The sequence below is a fragment of the Crinia signifera genome, chromosome 4 (genome assembly GCF_055691185.1).
Source record: "Crinia signifera chromosome 4, ASM5569118v1, whole genome shotgun sequence".
NCBI classification, from domain to species: domain Eukaryota; kingdom Metazoa; phylum Chordata; class Amphibia; order Anura; family Myobatrachidae; genus Crinia; species Crinia signifera.
In genome coordinates, this window is record NC_139220.1 from 161,152,607 (window position 1) to 161,169,529 (window position 16,923).

Consider the following 16,923-nt stretch of genomic DNA (forward strand, 5'->3'; position numbering starts at 1 on the left):
CGGGGCCAGCAGTGTCCCGCTGTGAGGTGGGCCAGTTGGGAGTCGCCGCTGCCTCCCATTGGGCAGCAGTGAATAGACACTGTGTTTGTCTATTCCCCACAGGCAGAGGGGCAGCGGTGGCAAAACGGGGACGTGGCCTCGCATGAGTGACACAATTTGAATAGCACGCCCACTCACCACAAGGCCACGCCCCAAAAATTGTGACCAGCTGAGCCACCACTGAAAGTTGGTAGGTATGCTACTATAGTGTGCATTCTTAGTTGTAGATGTATGAAGAAGTGATAAGGGAGGAGAAGTGATAAAGTACCTGGTACTTTATCACCAGCAAATCAGCTCCTTACTGTCCTTTTTAAAACCCAGCCTGTAACTTAAGTCGGGAGCTGACTGGCCGGTGAATTCTCCTCCCTTATCACTGCTTCATACATCTACCCCTCTGGAGTCACATATGTGGCGTCTCCAGGCTCCCAGAGACTAGTAGGTGTCTGTAATGGGGAACGTGATCTGCGCGTCTCCTTCAAAACTGCCAGGCGGTGACCACAATCAGGAACCCATAACAGGCTCCTTATGTACCTGTTAGAAACGCTTGGCCATGATGCCACGTATCCGCTCTCCTCCAGAAAAACGCTCCCACTTTGTTGAGCAGGCCGAACATGGCTGTCACTCCGGCGCCTCTCCCGCTGTGCAGTGCGTGCTGTGACTGTCCCTGCGGCAGCAGTGGCTCCCGTCCTATATGCTGCTGCTGCTGCTCGCGGATATAAGCCGGCCCCTGCTGCTGCTACCCTCCGCCTCCGTACGACCACTGCTGCACCCCGGTGCCAGCAGCAGTAAGAGCGCTCTGGTAACGCTAATAACGGAGCGGTGGAGCTTTTTTATGTCGTCATCACCACGCTGCCCATGCGGGGGTACAGTCACGGTAACTGCTGAGCCCTAGCGGGAGGAGCAAGGCTTTCACTTAGGGATGGCCATCGGTGCAGTCGCTATCGATGGCGATTCTGCAACCAGTATTCTACTATTTGATGGATAAGCATTGATAGTTTAAGCTATCGATGGTCATCCATTATTTTTGACTTAATGGTCTATCAGAAACCGGGGGCTTTTAGGTGTCGGAGGATGTAGCTATGCTCCGTGTCTCGGCACTTTGGAAAAAAAAAAGAAATATCAGTTCTCCTTTGCCATCGATGTAGGGAAACGATCTGGTCCTCCCACATCGATGGCAAAAGTATTCAACATCGGCCATAAACCATCGATGACCATCCCAACTTTCACGCGGGGGGGGGGGGGGGGTAGGGGGTAGAAACAAGGCCGGTGGCCCTGCACTGTCACTAGGGATGCCATTTTTTTTACATATCAATGGTCATCCATTTTCTTTGACTGATTCGCCAATCAAAAATCTGAATACAGGGACAGGTCTTCACGAGTGTCGGGGGCAGGGCTATGCTCCGTGTTCCGGGCCTCTTGGGGGAAAAAAGCGAAACAAAACTCCTTTAAGCTTGACATCGATGTTCGGAAACCATTTGGTTCTCCCCCATCGATGGCAAAACTATTCGACATTGGCTATCCCTAACTGTCACTATCCAAGCCACCACCTATTATTATTATTATTTTATTTATAAGGCGCCACAAGTGTTTCGCAGCGCCGTACAAAGGAACAATACAGGGAGACAAAACTTGGCATAACATTGAATAAATAACAAAAATATAGTACAAATAAAGAGCACCACAGTTCAATACACATTACAGCTTAAATGTAAGTAGTGAGGACCCAATCAACATACAACTAGAGGCTTGAGGCCAATGATGGAGATGAGTATGAAGATGGTCACTGAGTGTTGGAGTAAAGGAAAGCTGTGAGTGAAATGTGAAGAGAAGTGGGCTTTGACAACAGGAGGGAAGAGGGCCCTACTCGGAGGAGCTTACAATCTAGTAGGAAGGGGAGACAGACAGATTACAAGAGGTGCAAGCGAGGGGGTGGTGGTTAGATAGCAGGATGTAAACAGGAAACAGGCAAGGGGTCGACTACTGCCTTTAGTAACCAATTGGCAAGCATCCAAGAGGGCTACCATGCCCGGACCTTGTACCTTTCCCTGTCAAATGATGCTCCTTTCTCCCACTAGTTAGGAAGTATAGTTGGATTACGCTGAAGTTCGAGTAAGTAGCTTACTGTATGTTACAATTTCAGTATGTCTATCTCAAGTATTGTTTTTAGAACATTATATTATGTATACACTTTAAAAAAAAATTGGTACTTGTGTATTATCAGTGCGCCCAAGATTTCCATCGTACGACATATTTTTGGTCGCATCGCATGCGATCCAATTGGACCCGATTTTTAATTGTACAGGCACCCTGATGGGTGATTACTATGTTAAATGCACCCCCATTGTTAACGCCACCCCCACTATCAATGGCCACCCGAAGTGTGGCGAGCGCAGCGAGCCCGCGTGGGGCGGGGGTACGCGTCCTCCGACCATTTCATACCCCCACTATCCACGTCGGCGTGGAGTTGATTTTAGATAGTGTGGCGAGCCCCCGAGCCCGAAGCATGGCGAGTGGACGCGGATTACTTCACATGTAATCCGCGTCCGCTCGCCACGCTTCGGGCTCGGTGGCTCGCTGCGCTCCCCACACTATCTAAAATCAACTCCACGCCGACGTGGATAGTGGGTGTATGAAAAGGTCGGAGGACGCGTACCGCCGCCCCTCACAGACACGCTGCGCTCGCCACGCTTCGGATGGCCATTGATATTGGGGGTGGCATAAACAATGGGGTTGCATTTAACATAGTAATCACCCATCAGGGTGCTTGTACAATTTAATATCGCATCGCATGCCATTTCTAATGGAATGCGATGCAATATTTTATCGTACAGTGCGGGTCTGGGGGCCCGGAAATCGGGTCCCATCGCATACCTTAATTAGTGGTATGCGATGCGATGGGCACCCAGATCATACACAAGTACCAAAAATTTAAATAAAAAGGAGCTTAAGGTTCCCATAAATTACGGTGACTTCAATTAGAAACATTGCGTGGGACTTCCTCTGAGAAGTCCCACGCAATGTCCCCTTGAGTCACCTGGGACATTCCTGGGCGGCAGGATCACATGCAATGCCCAGCTCAGAAACAATCCTGCAAGTTGCTTCTCCAGCAGGCGCAACTCTGATGCGATGTGCTCCGGACCACACATCACATCGGACCTCTTGTCGTTCACTTGCAATTTGGGCCTTTTTCCTGCGATTGATTGCTGCAATTGCAGGGAAAAAGATCCCAAATTGCAGCTTAATTGCCTGGGGTATGGTGGCCTTTATGGTGGCCATACACAGGTCTGACCTGTTTGATGCACAAGTCAGATCTTTTTTCCTTTGAACTCCCCCGGCAGTACCCTGGGAGGGCTCCTTCCTACTTGATTACCGATTTTTGATACGTTTGTGGTGTTTAGAGGGATGGCAGTGTCCTCAGATCAAGGGAGACAACAGTTACAGGCAGTACAGGATTGCCAGCTCTATCCTTTAGTGTAAGAGGTGGCTATGTTTTCAGTGCAGGTGGATTCGGCAGCACAGGGGTTCCGGCAGCTCAGTTTTAAATGGAAGTGGGAGGTTGATTCTAACATTGAGTGGGCAGTGCCAACATTAGGAACCACCACCAATATATAAGTACTGTGTCCCAAATAGCTGCTATATAGAGAGGGGTAAACTATACCTTTTACATGCTGAGTTTGTGTGATATGGGAATTTACAGTACCTAATGCATGTGTATAAGTTTTTAAATTAAGTATCAATCATGTAATAAATCCTCCCAAGCGGAGCAATATATACTAAGTATTTCAGACACTGGGGGGAATTTACTAAGATCGAATGGATACGCACCCATTCATACCCATTTGATGTCAAATACGGCCGGTAACATAGCATTTTCTAATTTACTATCAGCCGAATTCGGCTGATTTGCTGTATTTATATATGGCAAGCTCAGACAAATTCTGGTGTACAAATAAATACACCATTGATAGAACTCGGCCATATATGGCAATGAGTTCTATGGTGGTGTGCTCATTTATTAACATTCGTACTGCTGAATTCAGATAAGACTGGAAGATACTCCTCATTTTCCAGGAATATTTGGCTGAAGCCTGCATGGACCAGTCAGATCTGTGCAGGCTTCCCTGTAAAAATAGTCCATGGGTTAAAAAATACCCCAAATCTAAATGGACTGAAGGAAGCCTATGTATACACATGGGCTTCCTTCCCCCAAATGCCGGGTCCACCCCTGACTCCTGTCACAGCAGGACCCAGCAGCCAATCAAGGAACGCTACAGCAGCATCGCTCGCCTGTTTGGCTGAGCTCAACTGAGCTGTCGGTCCCCCTATACTCCTATAGTGTAGGATAAATTATGCCAGATGTCTTGAAATGTGCTATAATGTATGAATAATGTTCTAAATGGAAACAAGGATGGGTTGGGCTGAAGCGCTTCAGCCCAACCCATCCTTGTTTCCATTTATGACCCACAGGGGAAGCGGGTAACCCCTGAGGCTAAGCAGCACCCAAAACATTAACCATTCTAAGCAAGCGCAGTGTACACCCCAAACCAATATGAATAATGTTCTGTTGTGCATTGTTAAAGCTGTGGTGTGACTAGAGATTCCAATCCCGGGATCAACATTGGCGGGATCCTGGGATTTAGGGCACAAAATGACGGTATTCCAATCCCTGTATTGGACCCTCCAATCCTGGGATTTTTAGATCAAAATTTGCATTTGACTTTTATCTGCTGGGCAGCTCTGAGCACCAGCATCTCAGGCTCTGCCCAGCACTAAGGTTATGCAGCTGCATGGTGTGATGTTAGAGGTCACACTGCACAGCGACGTACCTACCCTTCCATTTAGTATGTAATGTTTATGTTACTTTGCTATTTTTATGCAAATAGAGTGCGGAATTATCACACCTGATTACTGAGCGATATTTTTTTCACGCTCATTATCAGCGTGACGCGAAAAGTCCTATTTGAATGCTGAAATGGGTGACTTCGCAAATTTCAGCTCACTATCTCTGGGAGTAGCGGCGGAAATGAAGTTTGTGCTCCTGTCTACAGAAACAGTTGAATATTTTCCTGGAAGGAGAGTCGAAAAAATAAATGTTTTACATAAACATCCATTGGCAGCCTGCGGGGTAACACCCACATCATTTGATGGGTGGCGACCATCGAATGATGTGTAACGTGCATGCATATGTAACTTACATATGCGTGCACATTCAGAAGGAAGCGGGAGGCCAGCTGACATCCGGTGATGTCAGCTGCCCACCCCCCGCGTCATATGCTATTACCATGAGAACGCCCATGAAACGCTGGACGTTCCCATATGTTATTGTGACCAGCCCGATGACGGTGTGGGTTGACTTTGGCCCATGTCATCATAAACCCATGTCGACCTTGCTGCCTGTTGACCTAGTGGTGTCGACCCAATGCTTGTCGACCTAGTTGGTGTAGACCTAATGACCATATCCCCCCCGATGACACCCCCATGCTGAACGCACACGGCCGGCCGAACGTACCTAACTAAGGTCCAATATGTTTTTACTGTATCATAGATGTATAATTACTCTCCTGGTAAAGGACAATTACTTTTGTAGAGAAATGTGGATGCAATATCCTTATTATAACTAATATTTAGCAAACTTTTGTGTTTTAATAAGTTAGTTTACTGGAGCACTATTAATCCCTACCCATCCATCTTCTACTGCACTTTCTCCCTCATTAAAATTCAAGTGGCATTTGTGTTCTCTGGCTAAGTTCAGTTTTTCCTCTGCCTTTGTCCTGTATGTGAATAGAGGCACTTTCACATTAAACTTTTCCAATACAGCATGAAACTGACTGCCTACAGGGCAACTCGGCACTGCTTCTTTCTGACGTCCATCTAGCCAGAGGTATGTATGTATTAGTTTGCATGATATGGCTAGCATTTCATGATAGAGTGATAAACTGGACATGAATGTTACCTTGTGAAGAAAACCAAACATTTTTGATTTGCATAAATCAGTTTGTTTTTCAGTCTGCAAGCACAGTATTTTCTGTAAACCGTTTCACATTCTACTGCAGTGCTGCATAAAAACGTGTTTTTTATTTACTCTGTCAATAATTTTTTTTGCATCTGGGTTTGTGGTGTATTTTCTGTACATACTGAACCATTAATTCCCTAAATGTTCACACTGTTGTTCATCCAAAAAGAAGGTAAAGCAACATTGTTATTTTATGGTAGTTAGCTTTGGGAAGAAATCACGGTAGAGTGAACATGCTGAAATAAAGGTGGGTAACAAGATCTGTGAGCCTGTGTGTTTGTTTTTAGGTCAGTATGACAAGAGAAGAAGGATACAATGAAGAATATAGCTGTGACAGAACGGCCACTTTGGATCTTGGGATGGCAGAAAGTAGGAAGTACTATGCAGATTTGAAGTCACTTGATGGTGTACACCCTTGTGTCAAGTACAAAACATGTGTGTTTTCTCTGCTGATTGGGGTAGGTGTAGCAATTCTTCTTTTTGGCATCTGCTAAAAACTTGTATCCTCTATGAATGATGCCTATAATGTCAATATGTAGTTAGATTAGGCAATTTAACCAAATTCACTTGGCACTCCAGGGGTTAATAATGTTTGCAGTGACATTTTTAGCTCTAGTAAAAACTGCATGTCTCATGTGTAAATATGAGTAAGGAATTCTGCAATCTGGCTGGACCACTTTGCACTGATAATGGATCAGATTCCTATTTTCCATAGCCTACAGGCAGGGCACTATTTTCCCTTTATCTGTGTTATTGCCCATTATTGTGTTCCCAGTTGTACAGCACAACAGTATATGGTAGCAATAGAAAAGTAAATGTTAATAATTATTCACCGTGTTTCTTATTTACTGTGCCCTTTGCTTTTTTTTATATCACCACAGAGTTGTCTTCTTGCTACATCAGGATTTTCGCTTTACCTTGGTAATGTATTCCCCTCGGAAATGGACTACTTAAGATGCGCTGCAGGATCTGTAAGTATGATTGGCAGTAAACATACTTGTCATCCACACAAAACTGCATATTAAGCAAATATCTGACTATTCAATAAATAACTATTCCATATTAACATCACTGTGCTTTAAATCTTTAAGGTTTCCTCGAAAGGCACATTTTTACATGCCATGTGCGTAGAGACTGCCATTTTATACTGTCCAAAGCACGTGTTTATGAGAAACATTCTGGGACTTCAGGTTGCTTGCTGTAATCAGTTTGTTGACTCTGTGTTAGATCATAGAAAAGTCGAGATAAAGTTTTATAGCTTTATTCTCAAGAATGTTGGGTATATTAATAACTTTATATTGCAATTCATCATGTACACAGTTAAGGTTATGTTTATCATTACATCATTTTTTGTTAGTGTTTTGTGGTGATAAACGAGGCATTATGTGAGGTGATCTCTTGCTTTTCCCAAGAATTGAGCACCGGGTTCATCTTTTATTTTAGCCACTCATCCTATACCTGTAACCAGACTGGAAAAATTTAATAGTTTAGCTCCCTGGTCAAGTGGCTGGATCATGTTTGGCTTAAACTACGTTTGTCTGTGAATGAGGAAGATGACCAAACACCAACTGATTGTAATAGGATTATTATCAGGTATCATGATGTACAGATACTGTATGTCCTCAGACATCTTTGTTGCGGTTATTCCAAGCAGCTTCTCTTGACATGACCGTTCCCTTGAGAATCTCCTAGTGTCAGACATCTTTTTTGCATTTCTTTTTGCAAAAAATGTGTCTTAAGGTGGCCATACACTGCTGTGATGTATCACAGCAGTGTATTTCCATCAGATCCCCCTTGAACCGCCTGGAGGATCAAATGTGATGCACCTCATGCAGTCTTTTCACATGCAATATATCGCATGCGATCACCTTCCCCGCCACCGGGAGGGGGCCAAATCCAGAGATCATATGTGCAGAACATATGATCCCTGCTCTGATCCGATACGCACTGGGCCCAGCATCGGATCGGATGTCAGAACACATCCCATTTGGTCAGTTCTTATCTGATTCGTTTGCCTGATCCATCAGAATCAGCTAAAAACAGGCCACATCGGACCTGTGTATGGGGGCCTTTTGCACCAGGAGACTGTGCTGAGTGATTTCATGTATGACACATGTGTTTCTGTGTGTGACTGAGTTTCTGAATTAGTACATGTAGTACTACAATGTAGCAGCCACAGCTTTATTCCAATGCAGACTTGGGACCTTATTCTGGTCCTCACGCAAAGCTGCAAAATTTGCAGAGTTGCGTGTGGACTAAACTCCGCCCACAGTGCTGGCTACCCCCCCTCCCACCCGTGATCTCCCGCACAGCTTGGGTGCGGGGGAAAAGTAATTTGATGGTCGGCGACCTGTGCGGGAAGCAGACGGGCAGCTGACATCTGCTGACGTCAGCTGCCCACCCCCGCGTTACCAGCCGATCTGCATGGGAACACCCAGCATTTTTATGGGAACGCCCATGAAACGATGGGCGTTCCCATGGGCTGTGCCCCCCGCTGCCAACCCACGCACGGGGGACCAAAGAAATTAGAATAACCCTCTTAGTCACACACAATATACATGTGTTATATATCAAATTAATCAGCATGGTTTCATGGTATGTCCTAGTCACATTTTGTTGCGACTAACATACAAGTTGTGGCAAAAAGATGCCCAACAGTAGCAGAGGATCTGGCAACTTACTTTTGCCAGGCATCTCTCATTATGCGGCGTATTGAGGCTAGATATATTTACGGCCATGTATGTCATTTATTATATATTAGTTGCAGTAACTCATCTTGTGTAGCTACAATTGCAGCAAATTCTTGTGGTCTGCAATTATTATCAGCATCTGAACGCTGTCCCACTCTGTAAGGGTAGATCTCTTCAGTGATAATGATATGTAATATATATTTATATATATATTTGTCAGGCCTGAGGTTTGTGTCTGGCTCTGATCAGTAAGAAACTCGAAACACTAAGGACGGGATGTTGTAAAATCCGCAGCCCTCTATCGCCCCCCTTCGCCAGGCAACGCATTATTAATAACGGCATATGTTCTAACATAGACAAAAACAAAAAGTCTGTCTCCTTGCGCTATGAGTGTTCCAAAGCGATTTCCAAACTTTTTTCTCTCTCAAACTCCCAAATACAGATATGTGAAGCAAGAAAAAAAGAATAAGTTTTGTAATAAAACAATATTATAAGGAGTTCTTCCTCCAAAACGTGTGGGGAAATGGATGGAAAGGGTGCTCCCAGAGTTTCCAGAAGGTCCCCAAAAGGACTTTTTAGGGGGTCACCTCACTCGTGTATATGGACAGAAGCTTACATGTATTCTTACATATAACAGATATGACGACTCCTATAAAGGTATCTTTTACCAGGTACGGACTCCAACAATGATTCTTTTCCAAATAAAAACCTTTTATTCCGATAAAATACGTGCAAACCCACAATCCTCACAGCAATAATATCACACACTAGTGTGATATGTTATATGTAAGAATACATGTAAGCTTCTGTCCATATACACGAGTGAGGTGACCCCCTAAAAAAGTCCTTTTGGGGACCTTCTGGAAACTCTGGGAGCACCCTTTCCATCCATTTCCCCACACGTTTTGGAGGAAGAACTCCTTATAATATTGTTTTATTACAAAACTTGTTATTTTTTTCTTGCTTCACATATCTGTATTTGGGAGTTTGAGAGAGAAAAAAAGTTTGGAAATCGCATTGGAACACTCATAGCGCAAGGAGACAGACTTTTTGTTTTGTCTATTGTCCATTTGGATGGTCCGGTGACCATCATATTTCTGTCATTTGCAGCTTTGAGTCTACAGCGCCATAGGTGAAATTGTTTTTGCTTTTGTATATGTTCTAACATATGCCGTTATTAACGCAAGGGACAGCTCTTGCGATAAGAGCTGTGCCTTGCGATGCGGTGCCGGACTTCTGGGTCTGTGACCAGGGAGTCCATCTGCGCATGCGCAGAGTGACGTGCCAGCCGCAGGGCATGCTGGGATGGATCCGTGACGGATCCCTCACACAGCGCTGCGGTTAGAAGCCCGTAGGCTTCTGCAGGGAATCAACAGCTTTTGCTGGCGATTCCCTCCGCAGCGCTGCCACTGCAGAGGGATGTTAGAGCATACAGAAATGCGGTAAAAACCCCGATAATGGGGTTTTTACCGCATTTCTGTGTTAGAGAATCGCCCCCTATGGCTGTAGTCAAACTAAACCGAGGAGGTTTAATGAAATGTTTACACATATACAGTAGGAAGGTGCAGCTAACAAAGCTGGCAATCAATTATTTATTTATCTACATTTTCTTAAATAGCGCAGCAGATTCCGTTGCCTTTGCAATAGTAGATAGTGATAAAACAAACTGGCTAACAACAGACCGACTTGGAGACAGGAATCAGCTGGGACTGAATGGAGTAATAGAATGATGGTGTCACGACTGGGGATTTGGGACCCGGGAGTGACCTTGGTGGCTAGCTGACAACCCAATGGAAACAGGACGGAGGCAAGTGGATACAAATGAGTAAAGTTTATTGCATTGAATGAACTGGTACAGGGGACATTTGAAAGTCTGTAAAAGTCTTTGGAAAGCTGGGAACTGATAGGTTACTTGGAGGCACGTAGTAGAGGCACGGGAGCACAGGAGCTGGAACGCACAGAGTAGGTCCACTGGAGTGCAGGTGCCGGAAGCACGGAGTTGGACCACTGGAGAGCAGGTGCCGGAAGCACGGTAGGCAGTGGTGAAGGTGGTTGCGGGTGCAGGTACTGAGGCACGCAGAGGCAGGTGGACACAGGTGCAGATGCTGGAGCGTGCGGGTGCAAGTGGTCACAGGTGCAGGAAACTCGGAAGCACAGGTGCAGGTAACTCGGAAGCACAGGTGCAGGTAACTCGGAAGCACAGGTGCAGGTAACTCGGAAGCACAGGTGCAGGTAACTCGGAAGCACAGGTGCAGGTAACTCGGAATGCAGGAACGGATGAACACTGGTGCAGATGAACACAGGTACAGGTGAGTCGGAAGCACAGGTGCAAGTAACTCGGAAGCACAGGTGCAGGTAACTCGGAAGCACAGGTGCAGGTAACTCGGAAGCACAGGTGCAGGTAACTCGGAATGCAGGAACGGATGAACACTGGTGCAGATGAACACAGGTCCAGGTGAGTCGGAAGCACAGGTGCAAGTAACTCAGAAGCACAGGTGCAGGTAACTTCGGAAGGCAGGAACAGATGAACACTGGCACAGATGAACACAGTTGCAGATAACTTGGAAGCACAGGTGCAGGTAACTGGAAGCACAGGTGCAGGCAACTTGGGAACACAGGTGCAGGCAACTTGGGAACACAGGTGCTGGGACAGGAAGCAGGTACTGGATACGGGTACAGAATAACACTGGTGCAGGTACTTGTAATGCAGGAACAGGTGAACACTGGTGCAGGGTCTTGAAGGCACACAGGTGTAGGAACGCTGGTGCAGGGTCTTGGAAGCACACAGGTGTAGGAATGCTGGTGCAGGGTCTTGGAAGCTCACAGGTGTAGAAATGCTGGTGCAGGGTCTTGGAAGCTCACAGGTGTAGGAATGCTTGGAAGCAGGATACAAATGCTGGGTAACTGGAATACCACAGAGCTTAAGCAGGAACACAAGCTGAAGCTTCCTTCCAAGTTATTGACAATAATGCAAAAGCAAAGTGTCTATGCAGGGCTGGGAGGATAACCCCTCAGAGCAGCACTGATTGGCCATCCGGGTGATTGGGAATGGCCACACCTGGAACAGTCTCTGGATGAGGCCAACAGGGAACTTGTATCTTTCAAGTGGTAACCACAGAGTTAATGGCTGAATCAGAATCACCCAGGTGCTCATTACAAGCTCAGATCTTGATCTTGCTGCAGCAGGCTGAGAAACAAGACTGACAGGCAGGTAAGACAGGACAAACACACTGAGTTTTGGCAGGATTGTGACAGTACCCCCCCTTTACGGGTGGCCACCGGACACTTCAGGAACTTTGAAGAAGAGTCACAATTCTGCCTCATCATCAGAACAGGTGGACCATCCATCGTCGATGTAAACGGAATTCCCATTCCATTGGACACGATAATGAGGATGACTTCCGTCCTGAAGGAACACTTGACTTGGACGAAGAGGACCACTGGAGAAAGACGTAGAATCAAATTCATCAGGGATAACTGAAGTATTTTTGACTGGAACTGAGACACGAGAAGATCGGGCCCTTGAGGCTAAGGCACCACTAGGACTCAAATTAAATCTTGTTCGATATCCAGGGGCTTTCGGATAGCCATCTTTAGCATCTAACTGAATTTTTCTCAGAGGTAAGACATGGCAAGGTGAAACAGGATTTTCAAGGAAAGGGGTAGAGTCATAATCCTCATCATACTCGGAATCAGAATCCATGTCTAGAGTTAAGACTGCCTTGCTCTGACTGGAGGTTTCTGAAGACTTGTTGGGGCAAGGTACCGTAGAAGGTTCCACTTGAGGATGAGACAGAGAAACACAGCCAACTCTTAAGCTCATGGGTACAGACCTTGAAGATGTGGGATATTCAGCAGAAAACTCGAAGGAATCTTTGGAAGGAGACAGAGCCATATAATTTAGTTCCATATCTATGGACTGAGTCTTCGGTGACGACTGTGAACCAGCCTGTTTTCTGGCAGCCCGAAAATTTTTGATATATTGGTCAAGAAGAGCTTGATCTTGTTCGGGGAGTTCCATCTTGGAGGACTGAGCTAAATCTGTGTTAAAGTATAGAGTCTCTAGAGTACTAACTGTTTTTTCAACACAGTGGGAGTCGATAGAAGACAGGCTGGAATTATCAGGATCAGGTAAGTTTGGGAGAGTCTCTGGGCTGAAGGATAGTACAGACGTGGAAGTAGACAAACTTGGACCAGCTGGAACCGGAGGACATCCGATTGTACTTGAACCAGCTAGGACCGGCAGGGACTCTGGATTGACGGATGGGACCGGATGATCACTGAAGATGCTTAAACCGGCTGGGACCGGCATGGACTCAGGATTGATGGATGGCAACGGATGATCCCTGAATATACTTGAACCGGCTGGGACCGGCATGGACTCTGGACTGACGGTTAAGACCGGATGAGAACCAGAGGTGTCGGAATCGGCTGGAACCGAATGAGCCTCCTGACTTGACGGCTGGAACCGGATCATCATTGGAGGTACTTGAACCGGCTGGGACCGGAGTGGACTCTGGACTGACGGATGGGACCGGATGAGGTCCAGAGGTGTCGGAATCGGCTGGAACCGAATGAGCCTCCTGACTGACGGCTGGAACCGGATCATCAATGGAGGTACTTGAACCGGCTGGGACCGGAGTGGACTCTGGACTGACGGATAGGACCGGATGAGGTCCAGAGGTGTCGGAATCGGCTGGAACCGAATGAGCCTCCTGACTGACGGCTGGAACCGGATCATCAATGGAGGTACTTGAACCGTCTGGAACCGGAGTGGACACAGGACTGCGGACCCCCACTTGGGGCTGAAGACTGCGGACCCCCACTTGGGGCTGAAGACTGCGGACCCCCACTTGGGGCTGAAGACTGCGGACCCCCACTTGGGGCTGAAGACTGCGGACCCCCACTTGGGGCTGAAGACTGCGGACCCCCACTTGGGGCTGAAGACTGCGGACCCCCACTTGGGGCTGAAGACTGCGGACCCCCACTTGGGGCTGAAGACTGCGGACCCCCACTTGGGGCTGAAGACTGGATGTGGTCAGAATCACTTTGTTCTTGGGCTTGCGGAGTGAACAATTCTCAATGAAGTGGTCTGGATTACCACAGTAGAAACATAAATGGAGAGACCTGCGTCTTTGGCGTTCAGATTCTGAAAGCTGGGACCTCCGCTTGCCCTGGACAGAAATTTCGCTCTGAAGGTTGGGAGGCCTTTCAGATTTCACAGGTACTTTCACTGAGACTCCTTTCACTTTGGAGCTGTAGTTGATGGGCTTCACAACCTCAGGAGTGTAACTGAGTAACGTAGTTATTATGGGAAAAATTTTTGCCAAAAGTTCTTGCAGCTGGATAAGTGAGTGGTGGTAGGTTCCCATTGGTATTGCTGTCAGATTTTGCATAGCCACTTTAAAGTCACTAGCCAAGTCCAGGGGCTTTTGCATACTGTCACGACTGGGGATTTGGGACCCGGGAGTGACCTTGGTGGCTAGCTGACAACCCAATGGAAACAGGACGGAGGCAAGTGGATACAAATGAGTAAAGTTTATTGCATTGAATGAACTGGTACAGGGGACATTTGAAAGTCTGTAAAAGTCTTTGGAAAGCTGGGAACTGATAGGTTACTTGGAGGCACGTAGTAGAGGCACGGGAGCACAGGAGCTGGAACGCACAGAGTAGGTCCACTGGAGTGCAGGTGCCGGAAGCACGGAGTTGGACCACTGGAGAGCAGGTGCCGGAAGCACGGTAGGCAGTGGTGAAGGTGGTTGCGGGTGCAGGTACTGAGGCACGCAGAGGCAGGTGGACACAGGTGCAGATGCTGGAGCGTGCGGGTGCAAGTGGTCACAGGTGCAGGAAACTCGGAAGCACAGGTGCAGGTAACTCGGAAGCACAGGTGCAGGTAACTCGGAAGCACAGGTGCAGGTAACTCGGAAGCACAGGTGCAGGTAACTCGGAATGCAGGAACGGATGAACACTGGTGCAGATGAACACAGGTACAGGTGAGTCGGAAGCACAGGTGCAAGTAACTCGGAAGCACAGGTGCAGGTAACTCGGAAGCACAGGTGCAGGTAACTCGGAAGCACAGGTGCAGGTAACTCGGAATGCAGGAACGGATGAACACTGGTGCAGATGAACACAGGTCCAGGTGAGTCGGAAGCACAGGTGCAAGTAACTCAGAAGCACAGGTGCAGGTAACTTCGGAAGGCAGGAACAGATGAACACTGGCACAGATGAACACAGTTGCAGATAACTTGGAAGCACAGGTGCAGGTAACTGGAAGCACAGGTGCAGGCAACTTGGGAACACAGGTGCAGGCAACTTGGGAACACAGGTGCTGGGACAGGAAGCAGGTACTGGATACGGGTACAGAATAACACTGGTGCAGGTACTTGTAATGCAGGAACAGGTGAACACTGGTGCAGGGTCTTGAAGGCACACAGGTGTAGGAACGCTGGTGCAGGGTCTTGGAAGCACACAGGTGTAGGAATGCTGGTGCAGGGTCTTGGAAGCTCACAGGTGTAGAAATGCTGGTGCAGGGTCTTGGAAGCTCACAGGTGTAGGAATGCTTGGAAGCAGGATACAAATGCTGGGTAACTGGAATACCACAGAGCTTAAGCAGGAACACAAGCTGAAGCTTCCTTCCAAGTTATTGACAATAATGCAAAAGCAAAGTGTCTATGCAGGGCTGGGAGGATAACCCCTCAGAGCAGCACTGATTGGCCATCCGGGTGATTGGGAATGGCCACACCTGGAACAGTCTCTGGATGAGGCCAACAGGGAACTTGTATCTTTCAAGTGGTAACCACAGAGTTAATGGCTGAATCAGAATCACCCAGGTGCTCATTACAAGCTCAGATCTTGATCTTGCTGCAGCAGGCTGAGAAACAAGACTGACAGGCAGGTAAGACAGGACAAACACACTGAGTTTTGGCAGGATTGTGACAGATGGTATCTTGATCACAGGAGCTCACCAATGACATGCAGCTGGTCTGGATACAACAAAGCACTGGTGATTTGACATGGATTTGCTGAATAGCTCATTGGGCTTTGATTGGTTGATGTGGTTACTAGTTTACAGTCTGAAGCGGGTAGGCTAGGAAGTCCCATGTGATTGGAGTCAACATGGCTGTGCCCATGTTTGAACCTGGGGGGAAAGCGGTGTGACGCAAACAGGCCTGCGGCCTGTGACAACAATGAAGATGCTGCTACAGTGGAGCGGTGCAGGGGACATCTGTTTGGGAGAGCAGAGCAAGCTGTGTCACTGCTGCGGCGCTGTATGACAAAAGAGAAGTCTGACCAAGCGCCCAGGCCAGTACGCTATGTTGGACATTTGCAGAATACCAGATTTGTGCTTTCTTTATATTGAGATAAGGATTATACACACACACACACTTATAATATACAATGTGTGTCACCACCTGCTATGGAGAGTATGCAGTGTAGGGAGACACCAGGCTGGAAAAGTGCTTTCCCCGCTCTGCTATCTTGGCTGCTGTGCACTGTTGCTGCCGCTGCACCTGTCAAGATGTCAAGTAAACTATGCAACATATACTGGTTGATATGTGAACATTAAAATATATCAGTAGAAGCAAGTCTGGTAAGTGCTGTCATTCCATATATATATATATACAGTATGCAGGTTCTCCAAGATGCTGAGTCGCATTCACCCCAGCATATTTTACTATGTGACCTACCTTGTTTTTTTAATTAACAATTGGTACTGTAACAAATTGTAATAAAACAAGACCTAAATTCTTACGTAGTTGAGAATATTCTCCCATTCTAAACAATAATGACCTTTCTGTGCTTGTTTTATACACTATTGTGGAAGAAGCATATGCAAACCATAGACACTCACTGACACTTGCTGGAAATTGTTACTAAGGGCCTTATTCTGGTTCGCTCCTTCTGGCAAATTCCTTATTAGATGGACAAAACCATGTGCACTGCAGGTGGCGTAGATTTTACTTGCGCAGAGAGAGTTAGATTTTGGTGTGGTTTTACTTCACAGTGAGATCTATATTGCAGTGTAAAAATAAATCAGTCAGTATTTACCCTGCAGCATAAACACCTTAAGATATACTGGAATCCTGTACTGGTTAGAACCTATTCTTTGGTGAAATTGTGTACTCAAGCATGGCTTATTTTCAGGGCCGGCGCCACCACTAGGCAAACCTAGGCATTTGC

General features: G+C 46.8%; 2 protein-coding genes across 5 annotated transcripts in view; one reads left to right on the forward strand and one right to left on the reverse strand.

The window, feature by feature from the left end:
* Positions 1–929, reverse strand: part of MOV10L1 (Mov10 like RNA helicase 1) — a 110,933-nt gene extending 110,004 nt beyond the window's left edge. The window contains exon 1 of one of the 2 annotated variants that reach the window (XM_083182892.1): positions 571–929. In XM_083182892.1, the coding sequence (XP_083039018.1) occupies positions 571–652 (82 nt within the window). In that variant the 5' untranslated portion in view covers positions 653–929. The remainder of the gene's footprint in view (positions 1–570) is intronic. The other variant, XM_083182893.1, reaches the window with a different exon arrangement.
* Positions 930–5,817: 4,888 nt separating this feature from the next.
* MLC1 (modulator of VRAC current 1) overlaps positions 5,818–16,923 on the forward strand; it is a 50,382-nt gene continuing 39,276 nt past the window's right edge. For all 3 annotated transcript variants that reach the window (XM_083182896.1, XM_083182897.1, XM_083182895.1), the window contains exons 1-3: positions 5,818–5,920; positions 6,340–6,510; positions 6,934–7,023. In XM_083182896.1, coding sequence (XP_083039022.1) covers positions 6,346–6,510; positions 6,934–7,023 — 255 coding nt within the window. In that variant the 5' untranslated portion in view covers positions 5,818–5,920; positions 6,340–6,345. The remainder of the gene's footprint in view (positions 5,921–6,339; positions 6,511–6,933; positions 7,024–16,923) is intronic.